We start from the raw sequence: 24,542 nt of genomic DNA on the forward strand, positions 1-24,542 counted from the left end.
ACCACCCACCTGCCATCCCGGGCCCATCACACCTTCTCATACCCTGTCATCCGCACGTCTTACTTCCTCCACTTGCGATAGCTTTGCCTCAGCCTCACTCCATGCTTGAGAAACTCCTAGTCGTCCTTTAAGGCCCCACATCCCTCCTTTGACTTCTCCACCTCTGCCAGTGGGACCAGCTGCCCCTTTGCTCGTCCACTGCCCAGGCCAGGTGTCAGACAACATGGGAAGGTGAGGTCTACAGCAAACTGAGCAGCCCCTGCACCTTCCGAAGGGCCACAGCTCCTCACCGCAAGCCAACTGCTGCCACTTGGGGGTACAGACCCAGAGTCAGAGATTCTGGTTTCCACGTAAAACAAGAAATCTCAAATGTAATGCGTTTTTCATCCAGTCAGCAAGCATTTGTTGACCACTCACCATGGGACAGCAGGTACTATTCTGGATGTGGGAGTTTAGCATTCAATAAAACAGACAAAACTGCCTGCTGCCTGGACCTCATTCTCTAGTTGACGAGGGAAAGAAAAAACCAGAGGCAAGGTAATATATATGTTAGAGTGACAAGTGCCAGGGAGAAAAATAAACCAGGGAAGGGAGCAGAACGTGGGGAGGCAGAGGGGATCACTCAAGTCTTCCGAGTTCAGGGTAGAGGTTAGGACTGGAGGCATAGTATTTTTAGTGTTAACTTTCCAAAATTTTAAATACTGAGAGGACCAAGCAGGCCACACTCATTGTTTGGACCACCAGTTTGCCAACCCTGGTAGAGAAGACCAGGATTGTCCTTGCAGGAGAAAAAAAGGTCAGGAATGTAAAAACATCACTTATATTTTCATATGGACTTACAATTTACAGAGCAGCCACAGTGTCATCCCTCTTTTACCGAGAAGGGAAACTGCCACACAGCCTCTAAGTGGCAGGATTCAAACTCAAGTTTCCCTTAACATCCTAGAAATCAAGGGAGAATAGTGAAAATATGAAAGTTGAAAACAGTATCAAAGGCTGAGATGTCAAAGACCATGAGGACCTAAGACGGATCCAGGTCACGGAGGAAGAGTTCCAACAGCGGATGGGAGGCTACAGAAGCAAAGATTAGGCAGAAAGTGCAAGAGAAGACAAACTACCTGGCTTCAAAAAGGAGAGATGCAGTTTTTCCTGGCAGTACTGTTGGGGAACTGTGCACCTCTAAAGGCAGAAGGGAAAGATCAAGTGGAGATGTCACTCCAGCTCTCACCACCACCAGCCGGAACAATTTCAACGGTTCCTAACCAGCTCCCCGCCTACTCCCTCCCATCCTTTCTCGACAGTGTGCCAGGAGGCATTCTAAACTCTGGTAATGTCATGCCTCTGCTTAAAACCCTTCAATGGCTCTGCATTTGCCTACAGAATACATCCCAACCTCCTGTGCATGACATCAGAAGCCCTTCCCAGGCTGGCCCCAACCTTCCTTTCCAGCATCACCTCCCACCTTTCTCCATACACCCAGGTGTCCGGGGAATGGAAAAAGGCGCTGAAGTGGGAAAAAAGGGCCCTCCAGAACCAGCAGTATTTATTTATTTATTTTTTTTTTTTTTTTGCAGTTTTCAAAGCTTTTTTTTTTAATTGAGCTATTGATAGCTTACAATCTTGTGAAATTTCAATTGTACATTAATGTTTGTCAGTTATGTTGTAGGTGCACCACTTCACCCTTTGTGCCCACCCCCCACCCCACCTTTCCCCTGGTATCCACTAAACTGTTCTTAGTCCATAATTTTAAATTCCTCATATGAGTGGAGTCATATACAGATTATCTTTCTCTCGCTGGCTTATTTCACTTAACATAATTCTCTCAAGGTCCATCCATGTTATTGCAAATGGAATGATTTTGTTCTGTTTTGCAGCTGAGTAGTATTCCATTGTATATATGTACCACGTCTTCTTTATCCATTCGTCTGTTGCTGGACACTTAGGTTGCTTCCACGTCTTGGCTATTGTAAACAGTGCTGCAATAAACATTGGGGTGCACAGGACTTTTGGGATTGCTGACTTCAAGCTCTTTGGATAAATACCCAGTAGTGGGATGGCTGGATCGTATGGTAGTTCTATTTTTAATTTTTTGAGGAATCTCCATACTGTTTTCCATAGTGGCTGCACCAGTTTGCATTCCCACCAGCAGTGTATGAGGGTTCCTTTTTCTCCGCAACCTCTCCAACATTTGTTGCTATTAGTTTTAGATATTTTTGTCATTCTAACGGGTGTAAGGTAATATCTTAGTGTAGTTTTGATTTGCATTTCCCTGATGATCAGCGATGATGAGCATCTTTTCATGTGCCTATTGGCCATCAGTATATCTTCTTTGGAGAAATGTCTGTTCATGTCTCCAGCCCATTTTTTGATTGGGTTGTTTGATGTTTTGTTGTTGAGTTGCGAGAGTTCTTTATATATTATGGACATTAAGCCTTTGTCAGATATATGACTTGCAAATATTTTTTCCCAGTTAGTGGGTTGTTTTTTTGTTTCAATCCTGTTTTCATTTGCCTTGAAGAAGCTCTTTAATCTGATGAAGTCCCATTTGTTTATTCTTTCTATTGTTTTCCTTCTCTGAGAAGGCATGGTGTCCGAAAAGATCCTTTTAATACTGATGTCAAAGAGTGTACTGCCTACGTTTTCTTCCAGAAGCCTTATGGTTTCAGGTCTCACCTTTAGGTCTTTAATCCATTGTGAGTTTATTTTGGTGAATGGTGAAAAAGAATGGTCAATTTTCATTCTTTTACATGTGGCTTTCCAGTTTTCCCAGCACCATTTGTTGAAGAGACTTTCTTTTCTCCGTTGTATGCCCTCTGCTCCTTTGTCGAAGATTAGCTGTCCGTAGATGTGTGGTTTTATTTCTGGGCTTTCAGTTCTGTCCCATTGATCTGTGCGCCTGTCTTTGTACCAGTGCCATGCTGTCCATAGACGTGTGGTTTTATCTCTGGGCTTTCAGTTCTGTCCCACTGATCTGTGCGCCTGTCTTTGTACCAGTGCCATGCTGTCCGTAGATGTGTGGTTTTGTCTCTGGGCTTTCAGTTCTGTCCCACTGATCTGTGCGCCTGTCTTTGTACCAGTGCCATGCTGGAACCAGCAGCATTTCTTAACACTTTTTGTACACATATTACTCCTGTTGCCTGAACTGTCCTTTCCTCCTCCTTGTCCATCAGGAAAACTCAAATGACACCTCTTCTGTGAGGACTTTCCCCCATGGTTAGACGCAAAGTATTTCAAATATCCTTGTTCTGACACTCCACGCACTGCACGGTGATGAACAATTTTTCCATGTGTCGACCACGGCCTTCTTCTTTGCAGGTCCAGCCCCTCGCACAGACCCCTATCCAAGCTGGACATCTGCTGAGTGAGGATGCAGGAATCGGGATGACGCGTGACAGCTCTGCCGCCCGAGAGCTGGGACACACAGTGGGTTCTGGTGTCTGAGCTGTGTCCCCCTGCAGAGCTCCTCAAGTGGAGGATCCTGCCCTCTTCATCTCCCCACCCTTCACATCTCACTCCGGGCCAGGACAGAGCAGGTGCTCAGAGGGCAGGCAGCAGCAGAAGGAACCCTGGCCTTGAAGACAGACTGATCTGGACAAGCTGTGTGGCCCTGGTCAAGTTCTTTAACCTTTCCGAGTCTCATTTTCCCAGCGCCCAAACATAGCAGGTGCTCCAATGTTTATTAATCGCTATGTAAACATTCGCTAACAGATATGAAAAACACTACTACCTACTTCCCGAGACTCTGAAGCTTATGGGAGGTTCTACAGGTCAAATATTGAGAATCACATATCATCAACTATGTTACATCATAAAGGCTCAAATTTTCCCTTTCATTCTTCCTTCCCTAAATTAAATGTAGAAATTTACACATCATACTGAAGACTGAATAGAAGGTAGGTGAAGAGGCTCATACTAGACACATTTAACCTTTTCTATGGAGTAAAAGATCATCAGCTACCACTAGAATTTGAGAAAACCTCTCAGACAACTGTCCTCGAGGTAACAGGGAACAAACAATGAGCTGACCAGCAGGAACCTCTAGCAATTGCAACATGCCCAGACTAGCTATGATCTGCATGTGTCCCCCTAAGATCCCTCCGTTGAGATCTGACCCCAAGGTGATGGTACTGGGTGGGTCCTTCGGGAAGTGATGAGGTCATAAAAGTGGAGCCCTTATGAACAGGATTAGTGCCACTACAGAAGAGGCCCCAAAAAGTCCCTTGCCCGCTTCTGCCATGTGAGGACACAGAGACATCTGCAGCCCAGAAGAGGGCTCTCACCCAACCCTGCTGGCACCCTGATCTCAGACTTCCAGCCTCCAGAACCGTGAGAAATAAGTTTCTGCCGTTTCTAAGCCGCCCAGTCTGTGCCATTTTGTTACAGCAGCCAGAACAGACTAAGACAAACGTCTTCCCCTCGGAATATTTTGTGACCTGGCCCAGAGACCTCTGTGCTGAGGCTGGGGGGCACCACACAGAAAACCAAGCGTGTACCCTCAAAGCTGACAGAGCAAATGCAGAAGAGCAGGTGGATGGGTGTGTAGAGGGTAGGAGAGTGGTGAGGGGACCTCTGAAGGACCGAGGGAGAGAGCATGCTGACTTGGGAGTGCCCCTCAACTGTGCCCGCTGACAGGACTTAGGACTTAGACAAACAAGTTCACACACGACTGCAAAGCAAGAAGGGCAGAGGTGCATACTGAGGGCAAGGCAAGAGAACAAAGCACTGTGCCTTGCTCTCAGACTAACTGATATGCTCTGGGGAGGGCCCTTCGCAGCACTAGAGATGGACGGTTAGGATCACCAAGAGCAACATCCTCCTAGTCTATCCTCACTCAACACCAGTGATCTTTCAAAAATGCAAATCTGCCTTCCCTGTGTATAGAATCCTGCACAAACTCTCTAATGGCTTAGACTCTTCCAAGCCTTTCTCTAAGAGTGTGCCAGGAGACGTTCTAAACTCTGGTTATGTCACTCCTCTGCTTAAAACCCTTCAATGGCTCTGCATTTGCCTAAGGAATGCATCCCAAACTCCCGAGCATGACATCAGAAGCCCTTCCCAGGCTGGCCCCCAACCTTCCCTTCCAGCATCACCTCCCACCTTTCTCCATCCAAATTCCCTCAGCTAACAAAACCCCGCTGCTATCTGCCCCTACCTAGCTCTCCAGCCTCCATTCTGGGCTCTCTGCTCCACCATGCCACATTGTGAGGCAGTCTTGTGACGTCCTCAGCCCTCCCACCAGACTGTGTGCTCCCTAGAAGCCAACGCATGGCTCCACAACCCAACAGCTGGATTCACACGCAATAACCCTCCAGTGCTCACTGACTGAAAGCAAGGCACTGCTGGGACCCCAAGGCTTCTGAGACTCGACCAGACTACAGTGATCCCCAGTTAACCGTTAAATGGATTTTTGCAAAACAAGGCCCCTTAGGCCTAAATGAAAGAAAGGCAGGCCCGGGACAGGACTAGACCCACTGGATCAGAGGCCACACCCTCAAAGCTTGAGTTCCTGGTCTGCCGCACAGCCTGAGCCAGGGAGGCAGCACACCTGAAACACTAAGCAAGATTCATTTCCTGCCCCTTCTGTTTGTTTTGTTTTTGAGGAAGATTAGCCCTGAGCTAACATCTGCTGCCAATCCTCCTCTTTTTTTGCTGAGGAAGACTGGCCCTGAGCTAACACCCACGCCCATCTTCCTCTACTTTATATGTGGGACGCCTACCACAGCATGGCTTGACAAGCCGTGCCAAGTCCGCATCCGGGATCTGAACCAGTGAGCTCTGGGCTGCTGAAGCAGAACGTGGGAACTTAAGCACTGCACCACCCGGCTGGCCCCCTTGTCCCTTCTGATACCAGGCTTCACTCTGTCTGTAATCGCCATGGAAGTTAAATGTAATCAATTGATATTATTTTATACTGTATCCATCACCCGGCTGGCCCCCTTGTCCCTTCTGATACCAGGCTTCACTCTATCTGTAATCGTCATGGAAGTTAAATGTAATCTATTGATATTATTTTATACTGTATCCAAATCCACTGAAATTGTAGCAAGAAGGATTAATGACAAGAGTAAATCATATGAGCAAAGCCCCACATTTACCTGATTTACATCTGAGTCATATTCAGTATTCTTATGCCAAAGACAAAGCTTTTCAACTCACCATTAAATTAAAAAAAACAATCCATGTGCCCATGCAAGGGTTCTAGCTGTGAGGTCCACATGGAAAACACCCGGAGCACTTCTCCAAAGGGTCCCCAGGACAAACAGCCAAATACAGCCCCATTTCTCAGTTCTACCTAAGACACCACTGAGCCAGGGCTTAAAGACAAACTCACTTTCCTTAGGGCCTGTGTTTATTGCTTTTGTAAAATAACTTTATGTAGGGGCAGCCCATCTCACCCAAATAAGACCCTTCCTCCTCTCCCCACATGCAGAACTTCGCACCTTTTAAGGCCCAGAGCTCCAGCATCTAGAATGCAAACTCCAAGAGGGCAGTGATCTCTGCTGTGTTACCGGAGGACCCCAGGCAAGTACAACACTGCCTGGCACAGACTGCCCTCAGTAAACACTGTTCAAAACCCGACTCATGAGTGGACGAAGCTCACACAGGATGGCCGGGTCACCAGCTAGTGCCTGCGCTCCTCTCTCTAACGGGGAAACAGCAGACTACAAGAGACTCAACTGTATTTGCTTCTGTTTCCAACAGCCTCATGCTCTACTTTCCCTTACACAAAAAAGATGGGGGAAAAAAAATTTTTTTAAAGGGAGACTTAGTTCTTTTTTTTTTTAAAGGTATGATTTTTGGTGAGGCAGATTGGCCCTGAGCTAACGTCTGTTGCCAATCTTCCTCTTTTTTTTTTTCTCCCCAAAGCCCCAGTACATAGTTGTATATCCTAGCTGTAGGTCCTTCTAGCTGTTTTATGTGGGATGCTGCCACAGCACAGCTTGATGAGCAGTGCACAGGTCCATGCCCAGGATCCGAACCAGTGAACCCTGGGCCACTGAAATGCAGCCCGTGAACTTAACCACTTTGCCACTGGGCCAGCCCCAAGCTAGGAAAATTTTACTAACCCTTTTCTTTAAAAAGTGAATATAAAATGAACGAGTGGCTGGAATGTACCTCTGTTAAGCACTCCTGCATCTGCTCCCAAATACTTATGAAACCCTTCCGTGTGTTTCTATTGGGTAATTAAATGTCCACCCTCCAAAACAAACCCTGCCCCACAAAGCAAAACCCCCACATGCTGGAAACCATAACTCTGGTGAAAAGCCACAGCAAGAACCAAATTCTTTTTTTTTTTTTAAAGATTGGCATCTGAGCTAACAAGTGTTGCCAATCTTCTTTTTCTTTTTTTTCCTGCTTTATCTCCTCAAATCCCCCCGTACATAGTTGTATATCTTAGTTGCAGGCCCTTCTAGTTGTGGGATGTGGGACGCCGCTTCAACATGGCCTGACCAGCGGTGCCATGTCCGCACCCAGGATCTGATGGGCCGCCGCAGGGGAGCACGCAAACCCAACCACTCGGCCACAGAGCTGGCCCCAAGAACCAAATTCTTATTCTTGGCTCTACAATTCAAAGTGGCTTGAAGTGCAAGGGCACAATTCCCTAAATTTACAACCAAAACAGACAGACACAGCTTCTGTGTCTGAGCATGCAGCCCACCCTCTACTGCACAGACTCTCCAACCCGCATGCACGTTGCAATGACCTGAGGCACATTCAGGAACCCGGAAGCCCAGACCACACCCAGCCCAACCACATCAGGCTGGGAGGTAGGCACAAGCATTTTAAACCTTTCCAAGCAGTGCTAAAGTGCGGCCAAGTCTGAAAACTATCTCGCTGCGGAACTTCAGGCCACCCCTGGCCAACCGCTTGGTTTCCCAGGTTTGTGAAGATCCCTTAGGAAGACCCCAGCGATCTTACAGCACATGATTTTTTTAGCCTCCGTCCACCAAAATCCCCATCCCCAACCAACATCGCAAGCCACGTGGAAGGGGCTTCACTGGGCGGGAAGCGTTGCAGCCACCTACCTTAAGGCTGCAGGCTCCCTCCTCTAGAGAAGCCATCTCTTCTAGCGAGGGGTTGGCAGGGCCCAGACGGGACTCCCCGGACGAAAGGAACCCCTGTGCGCTCCGACTCAGGCAGCCCTTGGAGGCAGCCCCGCCCACACCTGGGCCAGACGACTGGGAAGAGGAGGAGGAGGAATTCCTGTGGCGGGATGAGCCCCGGGACAGCCGCAGCGTGCAGGCCACATCTTCGTCCTCCTGGGCTTTCAGGCGCTTGGGGCTGCTGGCCCCTCCTGACCGCGACGCAGAGCTGCGAGCGGGCCGGCTGGAGGGGGCCACATGGCCGGGCTCCCGGGGGCGGCTGCGCTTGCGGGGACACCCTCCCGAAGTGCTACTCCAGTGGTACTTGACCTTGCGCCGCTCCGACGCCATGGGCACCTGCAAGGTAAAGAGGGCCCGGATTCCACCACCACCCCTCCTGGCTGCCCGTCCTCAGACCCCCGCCACCCCGGGCCCCCTGGGAGGGGACGGGCGAGCCAGAAGGTCAGAGCCAGGGGCTGGCCTCACTGACCTTTCCCCCTTCTTTCCACTGCCCATCACAGTTCTCAAGGTTTCAGAGATGCCAAAGCGCTTCGACTGTTTGCGATCCCAAAGCGCTTCGGAGAAGTCCCAACGACCCCAGTGGGTCTGCCAAGGGCTTCGGTCCGGCTTTCACGCCCACAGCGCGCTTCCGCGATCACCTAGCACAGCGCTCCTTCCGAGATGTCAAAGCGCTTCCGGGACTACGAAGCGCTTCCATCGAGTGTGCAACACAAAGCCCTTCCGAGACGCCAGAGCGCTCCGAGGGACCGCGCGGCGCCTCACGGGCCGCACATGGCGGCCGCCAGCCAGGGCCGCACCGGCGCGCCGCCCGCCTGCTCCCGCGGCCCCGCCGCCCCGCCCCGGCCGGAAGGGGCCCGAGCCGCCCCTCAGGGCGCGCCCGCCCGCCCAGCCGCCGCGGCCCGGATGGCGGCTCCGCACCCCCCGCGGCCCGGCCGCCCGCTCGCCGCCCGCCCCAGTCCCGCAGCCCTGGCCCGGCCTCCGCCCGAACTCCGACCACACTGGCCTCCGCCGCGCCCGCCTCCCGGAACCAGCCCTGCGGCCCGCAGCCCAGCGTGCAGCAGAGGCGGGCCCTACGCCGAACGGAGGACGCCCATTGCTCAAATCGGCCAGGGGCGGGACCCCGAGCAAGACGGAGCTCGCCTATTGGTCAGGAGGCTTGGAGGCGGGACCCTACGCCTTACGAAGCTCATCCATTGGTCGGAAGCTGGGCGGGGCGTCTCACATGGGCCCGAAGAGCGCGAAGCCGAGGCAGAGCCGCAGTTCCTCGAGCTGCGGGCTGTACGGGTGCAGGCCCGCTGGCTGACCCGGGGCCCCGAGGGCCGCTCCCTGCCGCTCAGCGCTGCCCTCCTTCGCTGGACGCTTTCAGCTCCGGATAATCTCATCGCACCCACGCCAACCTAATCACCCCATTTACGGGGCAGGAAACTGTGGCTCAGAGAGGCCAAGTGACACATCCGGAAAGTGGCAGAATTGGAATTAGAAGTTAGAAGCCCCGAAAAAAAAAGGAGACTACACAAAAATGTAAAATATCCGCCCAGCAAATATATCAAAGTCAAAAGACAAGGTACAAACTTAGAAAAGTATTTGCAACACATGACAGAGGGCTGATGTCCTTACTATGTAAAAACTCTCTCAGTAAGATAATTCAGTATTAAAATAGGCAAAGGAAATGAACCAATGCACAGAAATTATGAAAGGCTCTTTAACGTATGAAAAGATGGCTCCAGCTCATTTAAAAAATAGAAATAAAATTAAGTTTTCACCTGTTAGATTGGCAGTGATCAAAAAGCATGATAATCTCTCTAGCTGAGGATGTGATGAAATGCACTCCCATACATCACTGATGGACATGTAAACTGGTACAACCTCCTTGAAAGGCAGCACTGTTTGTAGGACCGAGAATGAAAACACCCTCAGTACCCAGCAAGCGAAGCTAGTTGTATAAATTAGGGAACATCCATACAATAGAATACCAGGTAAAAAGTACTGTTGAGGAAGAAAGGCCAAGACAGACATGAAAAAACACAGGATCCAGAACAGCGTGAATGAAATACCCTGTGGCTAGCAAATATTAATAATAATAATAATAATAAAGGAGAGAGGAGTGGGGTCTCAAGATAAAAGAAAATTTTTTAGTGCCTGAGAATTACCACTGCGTATTTCTGTTTCTAAGTTTATTGAGACATAATTTACATATCATAAAATTCACCCATATATAATTCAATGGGTTTTTAGTATTCAAAATGGTTTTTTAGTATATAATTCCATGATTTTTTAGTATAGAGTTGTGTAACCATCACCAAACCTTAATCTAATTTTAGAACATTTTCATCACCCCAGAATCTTGTGACCATTACCACTCTTCCTCTTCCCCCAATCCCCCCACACACATTCATAGTTTCTGTCTCTATAGATTTCCCTGTTCTGGACATTTCACAAAAAATGGAATCATACAATATTTGATTGGCTTCTTTTACTTGGTATAATCTTTTCAAAGTTCATCAGTGCTGTAGCATGCATGTGTCAGTACTTCATTCTTTTTATGGCTAAATAATATTCCATTGTAGGGATATAGCACATTCTGTTTATCCATTCATCCACAGATGGACACTTGGGTTGTTTCTACTTTTTGGCTATTCCGAATATTGCTGCTATGACCACTGGTACACAGGTTTTTGTATGTTTCATTTCTCTTAGGCAGATATGTAGGAGTGGGAATTCCTGGGTCATACGGAAACTATGTTTAACCTTTTGAGGAACTGCCAGACTGTTTTCCAAAGTGGTTCACCATCGTACAATCCCACCAGCAATGTGAGAAGTTTCCAGTGTCTCCATATCCTTGCCAACACTTGTTGATGTCTTTTTATTTTAGCCATCTGAGGAGGTATGAAGTTGTGTCTCATTGTGCCTTTGACTTACATTTCACTAATGACTAACGCAGTTGAGCAACCAGATAAAAAATTTTTTATCATCTCTAGAAGGATACCCCAAATTAGTAACAGTGTTGCTTCTGGGGAGAAGAAAGGAGACACTAGGATCCCAGTGGGAGAAAGGCTTCCTTTCTACCATGTAATCTTTTGTACTATTTGGATTTTTGGGTCATGTGCATCTATTAACTTAAAAAAAAAGAAAGGCCAACCTCTGGAGATTCATGGGAAGACATCGCCGTGCCCATGAACCCCTGGAATTCATATATGGAATTTATATCTATGGAATATTTACAGCTTGCTGAGAAGAGAAGGCCCGTAGCTTTCATCAGATTCTCCAAGTGGTTCATTGGTCTCTTATGAAATATATGAAGCCCTCGTCTGCAAATGCAAGCATGTCTGGATAACCAGTACCCAATTGGCATCAGCATTCTACTGCTCCAACAGCCCTGGAAACACCCTGCTCATAATTGTCAGGTGCTTACCACGTGCCAGGTCCTGTTTGGGACACATGACACACACTCTAGTTGAATCCTCACAGCAACCAGAGCTTAGACAGGGGTGTCAGTACAGAGCACTGTCCACTGGGGCTGGAGCCCATTAGGCTTTGTTACACATCAGTACAAAGCTGACCTTGCCGAAGGGCTGTTGAATGCTTTCATCAGGCAGGATCTGCCCCTTGCCCAGACAACAACCTATGAAACAGGTACTTTTTATTCTCCCCATTGCGTAGATGAAGAAAAAGAGGCTCAGAGTAACTCCCTAACTTGGCCCAAGATCCTGCAGCTATTAACAGCCAACATTTACAGCCAGTGCCCAATCTCTGCACCCCACGATACCCCTCTCATGGATGCAGAGCACCTTCTCCAAACAAATTCATCCGGACACAAAACTAATTACAAGATCTCTCTTGATTTTACCAATATATTTTTATTTTACAAAAAGAAAGAAGACAAAATCACTATCGTAGGATTAAAATAGGACACACAATTTAAAATAGCATTTGTTTCACAAAAAGATTTGCAACATGACTTTTCAGAAATATACCCACTGCATAAACATTAGGTACATGGCAGAAATATATGCTTATTTATTAATTTATTTTATAATACAGGACAAGTGCATTTTCCAGGTACTTCTGCAGCCATGTCTTACCTGTTCTTCCCAACTGCCCAGGGCGGGAGAATGAACAGGTGTTACTAACGAAGAAACTGAGGTTCCAGAAATAAAATGATTGACTTAATTAGCAGCAGAATCAGGCATGAAACTCGTTCTCCTGATTCTTCATCCAGCCATAAATAACACACATTCTCAAAACAAAAACCCCCATTGAACATATCAGCATCAGTGGGATGGGAGGATAAAGGCACAGAACGGGCATTAAATAAATATCGGTGGGCTGCAAGATTTCCAGTAGAGAGAACAGAAAACTTACAGAGACCCTTGCCAGGTGTCTGGCATTTGTAAAACCTGAGAGCTTGAGAGGTGAGTCAAGAAATGCATTGGGACACAAGTTGAAAATCTTTCAGGTCACGGAAGTTTGCAGGTGGTTGTTGGCAAATATGACCCAGAGATCTTAACTTCGGAAAGTGCTGTGAGCGTTCAGAATGCTCTGTCAGTTGTCAAGCAGAGCGAGCTGGGTAACAACATCTGCTGGGGTGGTTATTGTCACACGCTCCCCGGAACCACAAAATCACCCACATCCTGGGCCCGAATTTCCGCTTCAGTCTCCTGGTGACCAGCTCTGACGGACAAATCCCAGAAAGGATGAGGATTTCCTGGATTTTGGTGTCTCTGACAGCTGACGTCCCTTCTCCCCTACCTCACACTGGTAAAATGGAAGCTTCTCTCCGTCCCAGGAAAGCTGATGTTTGGTTTCTGTGTTTCCTAGGAGATTTTAATTCGCCTCAGATCTTTTTCTTGATTTGACGGGTGTCCTTCCAACTGAGGACAAGTGTTCTGTGTTCTGGTTATCAGAGGCCAAAAAGCTCAATGCTGTCCAGTTTCTTCTCTTTGTAGAGCAGGATATTCTGCATCAGTTTCCTTTTGGCCTCATTGATCTCAATTTTCCATGAAGTCTCTGTAGCTGACGTTCAATGGAAAGTAAAAAACAACACAACTTGAACAAAAGCCATTTGGAAATAGTTACTGTTATTCTAATTCTTAGAAAGTCACACTTGGTCAGAGTTTTCCCCTTGAATTAGGTCTCTGCATCAGGCCCGAGTGGAACGAGCATTTTCACTGCTTCTGCCTTTGCAGGGAAGCCCAGCCACCTGCCCACCTTTCAGAGCGGAGGGCTTCCATGTTCCTCCCCACGGGGCGAGGAGGGTTTAGAGTTAATGCCTACACCCTCTCTCTCTCCCTGTCTCCTCCCCATTGGGGGGGAGCAACCTGGGACATTCATTAAGCCACATTTACTAGGGGACAGGGACACTGCATTGAAAAGGGCTTCAGAAGTTTTATTTCAGAAGGAAGCCTGGTATATTTGGACCCAAGAGGCAGAGATAGAAGGTATCTTCAGAAGCAGCTGGCAAGGATGGGCTGGCATTGTGAAGTGAGGATGGAGAGGAGAGCAGGGGCAGTCCACACCGGGCCTTGATGATCCGGAGGGAGAGTTCTGACTTGGTCTCTAAGTGCAGTGGGGAACCGTATAAGGGTTTTAAACATGGAGTGACATGAGTTGATTTTAAAAGCCATTCCAGCTGGCCCCCAGAGATAGGACTGGAGAGAGGCCGGGGTGGCTCAGGAGGCTGTGCAGACATCCAGCAAGAGAGGAGAGTTGCTTAGATGAGGGGACAATGCAGAGAAGCAGATGGAGCTGAGAGGTATTTAGGAGATCACCAGATAGGAGCAGGGATAGATGGACATAGGAGGGCCTTGGGGAGAGGGAGATATCAAGGATGACTCCCCCAGTGCCTGCTTGTGCAGTCAGCTAGTAGGTGAATGGCTGAATAACCAAATGAACTTGTGAACGAGGGAGGGGGAGGGAGTAAATGATAGGCTGAGTTAGGGACACATAAATGAGCGTGGATGTCAAATCTCCACGCACTCACCATCCCCGGGGGGCTCCCCGCTGGCACAGGCCTCAGAGGAGGAGTCAGCCTCTATTTCCCCACCAGCTGGAGGCCTGCCTTCTCCATCCTCTGTCGGGGGAGGCAAGGCAGCAGCCCCAGCCGAGGGTGCCGTCCTCATGGAGCAGGAGCCATCGAAGCTGGAATTGTCCACATCATCCGTTTCTTCTGGGGTGTTGGAGGAAGAGCCTGTGCCCTCAGAAAGCCCACTCCAAGGGAGAGATGTGTCCTGACCTCTGAGCTTCTCTTCCACGGCGGCCACAGAGCCACACACCTTAGGAAAGAGAGAGACAAGCACGCACTAAGAACCCTTTCTGAAATCAAAAATCTAACAGGTCTCCCAGGTCTCAGGAGCGAGACACACTGAAGAATCAAATGCTTTTTGCTTTGTCTGGAAGAACAGCATCCTTTCTTTGAGAAGAGCTGAACTTGCTCCCATCCACCCCAGCCATGGATGAGAGGCCAGGACAGAGATGGACCAATCACAGTATCCCATTCCTCTGACCTTAATGATTGGTCCAGATTTGGGCACGTGACCCAAACAAGCCAATCAGAATCCTTCTCTGGGATTTTTCCACCTAAAGCTTATTGAGGAAAAACTCCCCTTTCCTTTGTAGTGGCAGAGCCAGACTCCCACCACACTCAGAAAACCCACTTACAGCAGGAGAAAATGAAGCCCCTACGCAGAGTAAACCAGAGGCAAGAGACAGAGAGGGCCTCAGACACAGAGACACAGACAGTTGAACCTTTGCTGGTTGAGACCCTGGATCTAGCTGCCGTAGCAATGCCTGTCCTGTCTCCCATGTGGTTCACTCATTCATTCACTCATTTGTATTCTCTCTCTCCTGCCCCCCCTTTCTTTCTGTGTGTCTGTGTCGAAGAGTTTGAGTTGAGTTTCTATCACTTTCAACTAGAAATGCCCTAAGTAATATAGATATTGCCCTTGAAGGCTCTTCTGATTAGAGAGGTCAGGAAATTTAGACGGAGATGGGGAAGAGATGTTTCTTCTTTACACACACACACACTCCCTTAATAACAATAACAAATCTCATTTGCTCAGTGTCTTGCAATTTACAAAGTACACTTGACACGTGTTGCACCATGAGTATAGATAAAAAATGAACAGACCAGAGAGGTTAAGTTCCCTGCTGAAGGCCACCCAGCCAGTGAGCGGCAGAGCTGACCACTGAACCCAGGCCTGCTTGTCTTCAGGTCCATTACCCAGTTGATCTCTCATCTTCCTAGCTTGGTTCTGAAATACTGGGAGCAAGGACCATTTCTCATTCCTCTTTGTATACCTAAAGAGCCCTAGCCCCTTCATTCTATATAGCAAAAGCCTCATCTTTCAAGGCCGAGTTCAAATATCACTTCTTGAGATAAATCTTCATAGAATATGCCCAGTAAATATTTGCCAAGCTCAAAACTATATTCCCTTGTAGCTAGGTATGGCCACGTAACTAGGTTTTGGCCTATGGGGTTTGAGAAAAAGTGATGTGTGCATGTCCAGGTCACACTTTTAAAAGGAAGGAGGTGTGTTCCCCTCTTCCTTTTAACCCCCTTTCAGTGGCTGGAATGTAGATGTGATGGCCTGAGCTAGAGCAGCCATCTTGGACTCTGAAATGGAAGCCACAAGGTAAGGATAGCAGAACAAGAGTATAGAAGGAGCCCGGGACTGTGGCACTGCCACATCAGCTCTGGACTGTCTACATTCAAACTGTTAAGCTAAAGAGAATAAACTTCTATCTCGCTTAAATCACTGTATTTTGGAATCTCCTCATTTCAGCACCTTCTTTGAGTGTACTTTAACTGATACACTGAACAAATGAATGAAATCAATGAAGGGAGGAAAGCCTGAATGAAAGAGTAAGTGGTTGATAGACAGAGATCTTCTTAGAACATCAATCTGATTATGTCCTGCCCCTGCTTAACACCCCTGGTGACTTCCTCAAAATCCTGACTGTGCCTGCGAAGTCCTCCATTATTCGGCTCCTCCCTCATCACCAACGCTCTGCCCCCCGACTTTGTGTTCTTGCCGCTCTGACCTTCTCCAGGCCCTTGACCCTGCCAGGCTCTCTCCCGACTCGGGCCATTTGCATGAGCTGTTCCTTCTGCTTAGATTGTTCTCCATCTGCTTACACGTCACTTCCTCAGGAAAGTCCTCCTGGGTGGGGCCCCTGTCACACGCTATCCCCGTGCTCACCACACAGACGATCACCATGCAACGTCTGTGAGCTCCAGGAAAGTGGAGCTGGGCCTGTCTTGTTCATCGATACACCCACTGCCCAGCACACAGGCGCTGAATGCGTGACCACACGCCGTGGCACTCGGGCACTTGGAGAGCAGCCCAGGCTTAGAACAATGACTCGGCCTCCAGCTCCTGCCACATCACTGTGCAAGATGGCCGACACGGGGCTGCACCAGGAGTCCAGAGAGCTCAGACAGAAACTCACTCTGTGGCCTCATCTTCTCCTCCCTGAGCCTTTACTTTCCCGTCCGTAAAATGGGAGGCTTGGGCTACAGCAGTGATGTTTGAAGATTTTTTTCAGTTACCAAACCGTTCCCTCAAATAAAATACTGAGAACCCAATATAATTATGAGAAGTGAAAGTGGGTGTCTGGTTGGAGTCACGGTGGGGCTGCGGCTCCCCACAGCCCTCTCGCTGCCAACACAACTCCTGAGGTGTTCTCCGGGAGCCGGCTCTGCCAGACACCACTCGAAAACCGCTCAGCTAAATGATCTCCAAGAGCCCTCTCACGCAGCTATTTTGTCCGAGAACGACCTAGCAGCGGTCCCCAGATCTACACCTGTTAATATGGAAACCACCTCTCCATGTCCCATCCACAGGAAAACACTTCATCCCCTGTGATGGCTGACTTCTGGCTGTCTGCCTACCCTTGGGACGCGGCCCTTCCACCTGCCGGGGGCAGGCCCTGACCACGAGGTTTACATACCGGACCCCACCCCCTCGCCTTACCTGATTGGCCAACGGGTGGCCACCTGACTGTAATCAGGCCAATCAGATTCTCTCAGTGAGAGGCTGGCCTTGAGACCCGGAATGGGTCTCTCAGTGGGGGTAGAACTTTAACATATAATTGAATATTGCCATGTCCCCTAACCAAGAGGATGGAGGGAAAGAGAAACGGGGCCTACAGAGACAGAGGAGGAAGAAAGCAGACGCAGAGAAGGCACCCAGAGCTCTGTTAACACCCGAGGGCGTGGCTGTGGGCGCTCGAGGCAGCAGCACGTGGCCCTCAGGCTCCTGAGACACCTTATGCATGTACTTCCCTGTCTTGCTGATGCGAGCTCCACTAGGTTCTGGTACTTACAACCAAACAGGGCTCGGGATATGAAATCATGTCTGGGAAAGGGATCGGCCTCCAGCAGTGACCCAGCCTCTGGTAAAGCAGACCCATGGCCTGGGCACTGAGGCCCCGCTGGCCCAGGGCAAAGGGCTGCGCGCCAGGCTCACCTCCGCCAGGCTGGCGTTGCGCCTCCGCAGGCAGAGGCAGGCGGCGGTGGCCAAGGCCTCGGCGCAGCCCTCCGGCAGCCTCCCCGCTCTCTTCTCCAGGTACTTTTGGCAGAGCTCCTTGGCCATCACCTTCTCCACGTCCGTCTTCCTGGAGCACAGCGAGGTGGTGCTGCTGGGAATTTCACTGAGGAGTAAATCCTTCTGTGGGAAGAAGAGTGGAAATACCCCCGTGTGGGCCGCAGGGGTGTGAGACCCAACCACGTGCAGCCCACCCACCTGCATGACTGCCGGAGCTGCAAAAGCGTCTCAGAAACCCAACAGGATTGAAAAACATTAATGCAAGGATCCCAGAAACAAGGCAAACAGACCAGAACTGGAGAACTGCTAGATTCCCCACATACATGCACAGGGCATTCTACGGTCCACTCATACCGCAAAGCAGCAGCGTTCCTCCTTCGTCCTTGGCTGCTTCATCGGGAAACGGGGATAATAGGACTAACACAAAGGCTAAATGACATAACGCATCTAAGGCGGGAGGTGTGACACTCGACACAGAATATTCATAGTCTATTAGTGATCATAACTGGCAGTAATAGCCATCATTTATACAGTGCTTACTGCATGTGAGCGCTTCATTTACATTAATAATTTAACCTTACTAACAGTTACAGGGACAATCTCTTGTGATACAAAATAAACATTTTAGGATGGAGGATTCTGACCCATGTATATGTAACAGGAGATCTACTATACAAATAATATTATATGTATCTTTTATAAATTTTCTATTTACATATTATATGTTTTATAACATTTTATACTACATAGAAAGCAGGAATCTGAACTATGCATATATAACAGAAGATATGACATATAAATAATAAATATTCTATATAAATATCTATATTAATTATTATAGATATATAAATATCTATTATATATTATATATTTATATTACATACAAATATATAAACATGCTACAAATATATTAAATACTTATATTGATTAAACATTATAAGAAAATTAATATGCAATATAATTATGTATAATATTGATATAGTATATATTATATATTACATTAACATGAAACATTTATATTTATGTTTTTACATCTGTTATATTTATTCGTGTAAATAATATATTTACGTTTTCCATGTATATCCTATGTATATATATACACATATTGATATACATATATAGTATACTTTAAACATATATATGTACATATTTGTAATTATGTTTCATAGAATATATAGTATTTTATATAGTTATGCATGTATATAAAATATATATACTGTATAAAATATTTACATACAAATATTTCAATGCACTTTATGTTATATACTATATGCTATGTGCATTATATATAAATATTATATAATATTTCATACCACATAAAATGCAAAAATTGATGAAAATCCATGCCATAAATAATAAAAACATAATAGATCCTTAAATATAAATACATAAATAATATAAACTATGTGTATATATGCACATACATAAAATAAAGACCCAGAGGGCAGGTGGCCAAATATTTACAGTGGTTATCTCCAAGAATGATTTGTATTTTATATTTACCAAGTGTTCTACAAGCTTTTTTTGCATTTATGATTAGAAAAATAAAAGTTAAAAGGTTTTTGTACGTGTTTGTTTTTAATGTCAAGAGTTCCTTAACTCTTATAATAGTTCCCATCTGTTAACTGTCCTTCAGAAATCCCAGATTTTGTGACACCTTGGCACCTGCCAACCTATCCCATCCCCTCTCCTCCCTCTCTGCCTCCAGCTCACTGTACTCAGCCACACTGGCTTCTTTCTATTCTTGGAAAACCCCTAAGCTCATCCTGCCTCAGGGCCTTTGCACTTGCTGTTCCCTCTGCCTAGAATGCATTTCCCTCAAGTTTTATCATGGCCTGGTCCCTCACTTCATTCGGATCTCTGCTCAGATATCACCTTCTCCAAGAAGCCTTCCCTGAACTAAAATTGCCCTCCCCCAACTCTTTCACCCTATCCCCTAACCTTACTTCACATTTCTTCAGAGCACATACCACCAGCCTGGAATAGAACATATTTTCATTTACTTGACTGTCATTTGTTTTCTCCCACTAGAATGAAAGCCCATGAGGGTAGAAACTTTATCTTGCTCACCTTTGTATCCCCAGCACCAAGAACAGAGGCACATAGTAAGTGCCTCATAAACATTTTCATAAATTGTACAGACTAACTTATTTTGGCTAAGTTTCATCTTTTCTTTTTTACATAATTTTATTATTTTTAATAGAAGTGATTCACTAAATATAAAATTGTTTTTATTGCTTTATACAGCTGTTCATATAAATATATTTATAATTCAGAAAAAAAGATTATCAGACATGGGTTGTGATATTTGCTCCAAAAACAAAACAGTCCCCGTTGACCTCAGTTTTCTTATCCAGAAAATGGGTTGCCTGAGGATCCAATAATGGCTAAATGCCTGACACCATCAGGAAGTCAGTCCCTGGGGACTAAAAACCTCTAGTTGGCAAGGAGTGCATTTTTCAATACCTTTGTGCACAATTCTCTCATGGGAGCTCTCCCTTTTAAATGTTTATCTTTTTAAAAAAGTGTAATGGTGTTTAAAGTTGATAAATCAATAAATAACAGTCGAAGCGTATTATTTACAGATATGGAGTTTACTCCACGTGAAACAGAATCTGAAACTGTTCAAAGCAATTGCCCTGAGAAAAGGACAGAAGCAGGGGCCCCCCATCTGACCACCCTCAGTGAAGCCGTGGGTCTCATCCAGCAGTCGTCATCGAGAGATGCTGACAACGCTCGGCGGCAGGGGGACGGGAAACTTGGTAACGGCGCGAATCAGCAACTGCACCTGAACCCATGATGAACCTTCGCACTGAAAGGACGCTCTGCTCTGTGCCTCACGCGGTGGCGTGACACCCAGCACGGGTAGGAACAGCCCTGACCATGAATCTAGGCAAGTCTCAAGAGCTATCGACCCGTGCGCAGGAAACCCGAGGGAAGGAGAAGCAAGGGACCCACGAGACGCAGTCAGCAGAATCTGGACCCTGAGACAGTTCACAGGACAAATGACCCACTTGCTGCAAAAATGCAGAAAGGAAAATGGGGGAGGGGCGCGGGGAGGGGTGAGAGAGTCAAGAAACAAAACCAGAGGCAACAGGCGCACCCTGTGTGGATCAGTTTCAAACAAAACAACTATCAAAAGCAACTTTCGAGACAATTTGGGAAAGCTAAATATGGAATGGGTACTAAATGAGACTAACAAATTAAGAAAACTATATTTTATGGACAAAATAATACAATATCTGGGTTGCACTCTATTTTTATTTTTTTGAAGATTGGCACCTGAGCTAACAACTGTTACCAATCTTTTTTTTTTTAATTGCTTTTTTCTCCCCAAATCCCCCCCAGTACATAGCTGTGTATTTTAGTGGTGGGTCCTTCTAGTTGTGGCATGTGGGATGCCACCTCAACGTGGCCTGAGAGCGGTGCCATGTCCACGCACAGGATCCGAACCCGTGAAACCCCAGACCGCGGAAGCAGAGCGTGAGAACTGAACCACTCAGCCACGGGGCCGGCCCCTGGGTTGCCCTTTAGAATCCACACACAAAAAAAGGGTTTTTGGGTGCAAAAGAAATAAGAAAAGCACGATGTTGATAACTGACAGGCTGGATCAATGGAGATTCCTTATATTCTTCTCTTTCCTCATGTGTACGTTTGAAACTGTCCACAGTGAAAAGGGCTTTTGAGAAGTGGCCATCCCTGGGCGCAGGACACGGATGGGGAGGAGACGGGCAGGGAGCCGCTGCCTGGGGCTGCTGGATTTTCTAAGCAAGCACGCGGGTTACTTGAATTTAAAATGCTAATTAACAGAAATTATTATTACAAAAAGTTTTTGTTAAAAATTAAAATAGAAGTGGTCAAAGTTTTAGGGCAAGAGACATTTCAACTCTCCAAAGGTAACCCCTCCTAATAATTTGGATTAGATTATTGTAGCCTTTCTGCTACAAAAGTCTACAGCTACACATAAACAAATATAGTAACAGCAAGCAGTCTCCTAAAGAGCTATTAAAACAATAGAAATAATAACAATAACAGCTACCACATACCGTGCTTATTATGTTCTCATCACTGTTTCGGGAACTTCACGTCTTATTAACCCTCACTAAACCCTACCAGGCAGGTACTATTATACCCTCAATTCACAAATAGCAAAATCTAAGACACAGTGTTTTTATTCATTCATCTATTTATCACCAAAGATGGGATTATACTGTACATGGTCCGGAACTTGCTTTTCTCACTTGGAGATATTTCCCTCTCAGAATATATATGTCTTTCTCATTTTTTTTATAAGAACGTTTATGTCAGCTTTATTCAGAATTGCCAAAACCTGGAAACAACCTAAACGTCCCACAACTGGTGTAGGGATAAGCAAATGGTGACATTGTTTCTCTTTGTTTCCGTACCGTGGAAGAGAAACAAAAGGAATGACCCACACTGCCACTGAAACAACACGGATGAACCTCAAAAGCCTCTTGAGTGACAGAAGCCCGAAACAAGTACACACTCTATGATTCCATTTATATGACACCCCAAAAAAGACAGAATCACACGGACAGGAACTGGCTCAGCAGTTGCCAGGGGCTGGAAGTGGAGTGAGGAGGTTGACTATAAAGGGGCCCAAGGGAATTTTCTGGAACAATGGAAATACTCCATATCTTGATTGTGGTGCTGGTTACATGACTGTCTATATTTGTCAAAACCCATACCATTTTGTATACCTCAAAAGTGTGAGTGACAGCTCAGGAGAAACAGATGCCTACGTCCACACCAAGACCCCCACACTAGTAAAGGTGCCTAGTAGCTGTTTGTAATGGCCAAAACTGGAAACATCCCAAATGTCCATCAGCAGGTGAACGGACAAACGGTGGCATATCCATGCAATGGAATGCCATTCAGCGGCAAAAGAAATGAAGCACTGACACACGCAGAACATGGATGTATCTCAGAGCAGCCATGCTGAGTGGAAAAAGCCAGGCAGTACAAGAGCACATTCTCTCTGACTTCGTTTACATGAAGCTCCAGAAAAGAGAAACTTTTGGACCGTGATGGAAAGCAGATCAATGGCTACGGGGGTGGCAGGGGCGGGGGTTGGGGGGGAGGGCAGGATTCTAAGGGAGAAACTTCTGGGGCAGTAGGCATGCTCATTATCCTGATTTGGTGATTATTTCACAGATATATATGTATGTCAAAATTTATCATATTATCATTATTTGTAAATACTTATAAACATATTCATAGTTATTTATAAATAACTTCATGGTATTCCAGGGTGTATACGATTATATTGTTTTTGTTTTTGTTTTTTAAAGATTGGCACCTGAGCTAACATCTGTTGCCAATCTTCTTTTTTTTCTTCTTCTTCTTCTCCCCAAAGCCCCCAAGTATATAGCTGTATATGCTAGTTGTGAGTGCCTCTGGTTGTGGCATGTGGGACGCTGCCTCAGCATGGCCTGATGAGTGGTGCCATGTCTGCGCCCAGGATCCAAACCAGTGAAACCCCAGGCCACTGAAGCGGAACGCTTGAACTTAACCACTGGGCCATGGGGCCAGACCCTATATCATATTTTTTTAACCATCTCCCAACTGATAGATATCTCACTTGTTTGAGTACTTCACTATCATGAATAATAGTACAACGAACATCCTTGCCCATCTCTCTTTCCTCACTCTTGTGCGCTGCTTCCCTAGCACGCACGTGAAATTGCTGCATCAGAGGGTACACACAGTTTCAGTTTTGGTGGAAACCACCAATGACCTCCAGAAACACTGCGGCCACAAACACTCCCCCAAGCCTGGATGAACGGGCTGCTTCCTCCCATCCTGGACCACACTAGGTATCAGCAGCTTCCATCTCGGACTTGAATCTTAATTACATGCACAATTTTAATTTAAACAGAAGAAGATGGGAGATTATATTTGGGTCTAGAAGAAGGGAAAAAAACCAGATTTTAAAAAAATTATATCTTCCACATTTTTAGAAATCATTAACAAAAAAAACCTTCTAGAAAACTTCACATAAGTATCTCAAAAGGCTCGTTCTGCTGTGGCATTTACCCAGGGAGCCCAAGAGCATTGTTGGGGACTGTATCTTGAGAAAACTGTCAGAATATGAGAAACTGCCCCAAACTGCACCAAACCACATCTGAGCTGCCCAAACCGATCTCTGTGCCGTATCTGGGGCCTGGTGCTCAGGAGGGGAGAGCTCGGGGAGTTCAGCAAAAGGCCAAGTCGTGACTTTCTGCGTACAGGGGAGGTCTTCAGCCCCCGCCCCAGGGCCCGGGAGATGCTTTTGGGGCCCTGTCACAAAAAAGCCAGCTACTCCCATGGCCCCAACATCAAGTCAGAAAACGTGTCCCCCGCAAACTGATGAAGAGGACTAGAGGTTGCACAGGATTTGGAACTCTGCAGAAGACACGGTTCAAATCCCAGGTCCACTCTGATCTCACCAGGGGGCAGGAGACAAGGCTCTTACTTTGCCTTAGTTTTCTATCTGTAAACTGGGGATCATAAGAACCCTGAATCCATATGTTTGGACCGTCACGAGAATTAAACGGTCAGGAGAGTGTTGGGGTTAAGAACTCAGGATGTGCAGGTCAGAAGGCCTGACTCAGGATCTCTAGCTCTGATAGTAAAGCTGAGATCTCTCGGAAACCTCAGAGCCTGCTTTCCTTACCCGTAGATGAACATAACGACCCCATCAATCTGAGAGATTTGGAGATGATTTAGAAAGATAATATACGTAAAGTGCTGAACACAGAGTAGGGCTGTGCTGTCACATTTTTGAAATGACACTATAAATACGTATATATACGAATGATACTTCTTTGAACCTACAAAATGGACATGATTGTTTTTATTACAGAAACCTGCTTAAAAGGGCTGAAATTCA

General features: G+C 46.7%; 2 protein-coding genes across 6 annotated transcripts in view; both read right to left on the reverse strand.

Annotated features, from left to right (window-relative positions):
* TATDN2 (TatD DNase domain containing 2) overlaps positions 1-8,946 on the reverse strand; it is a 28,254-nt gene extending 19,308 nt beyond the window's left edge. For both annotated transcript variants that reach the window (XR_011496536.1, XM_014848155.3), the window contains exons 1-2: positions 8,575-8,946; positions 8,028-8,441 (exon numbers count right to left, since the gene is read on the reverse strand). Coding sequence is in view for 1 of the 2 variants with exons in the window: in XM_014848155.3 (XP_014703641.1) it covers positions 8,028-8,435 (408 nt within the window). In the remaining variant the exon portion in view is untranslated. The remainder of the gene's footprint in view (positions 1-8,027; positions 8,442-8,574) is intronic.
* A 2,996-nt stretch (positions 8,947-11,942) lies between these two features.
* The window catches only part of IRAK2 (interleukin 1 receptor associated kinase 2), a 71,512-nt gene continuing 58,912 nt past the window's right edge, over positions 11,943-24,542 (reverse strand). For all 4 annotated transcript variants that reach the window (XM_014848153.3, XM_014848152.3, XM_044754913.2 and 1 more), the window contains 3 exons: positions 17,573-17,773; positions 14,086-14,377; positions 11,943-13,118 (listed from right to left, as the gene is read on the reverse strand). In XM_014848153.3, the coding sequence (XP_014703639.2) occupies positions 13,006-13,118; positions 14,086-14,377; positions 17,573-17,773 (606 nt within the window). In that variant the 3' untranslated portion in view covers positions 11,943-13,005. The remainder of the gene's footprint in view (positions 13,119-14,085; positions 14,378-17,572; positions 17,774-24,542) is intronic.

This window comes from Equus asinus, chromosome 21 (genome assembly GCF_041296235.1).
Source record: "Equus asinus isolate D_3611 breed Donkey chromosome 21, EquAss-T2T_v2, whole genome shotgun sequence".
NCBI classification, from domain to species: Eukaryota; Metazoa; Chordata; class Mammalia; order Perissodactyla; family Equidae; genus Equus; species Equus asinus.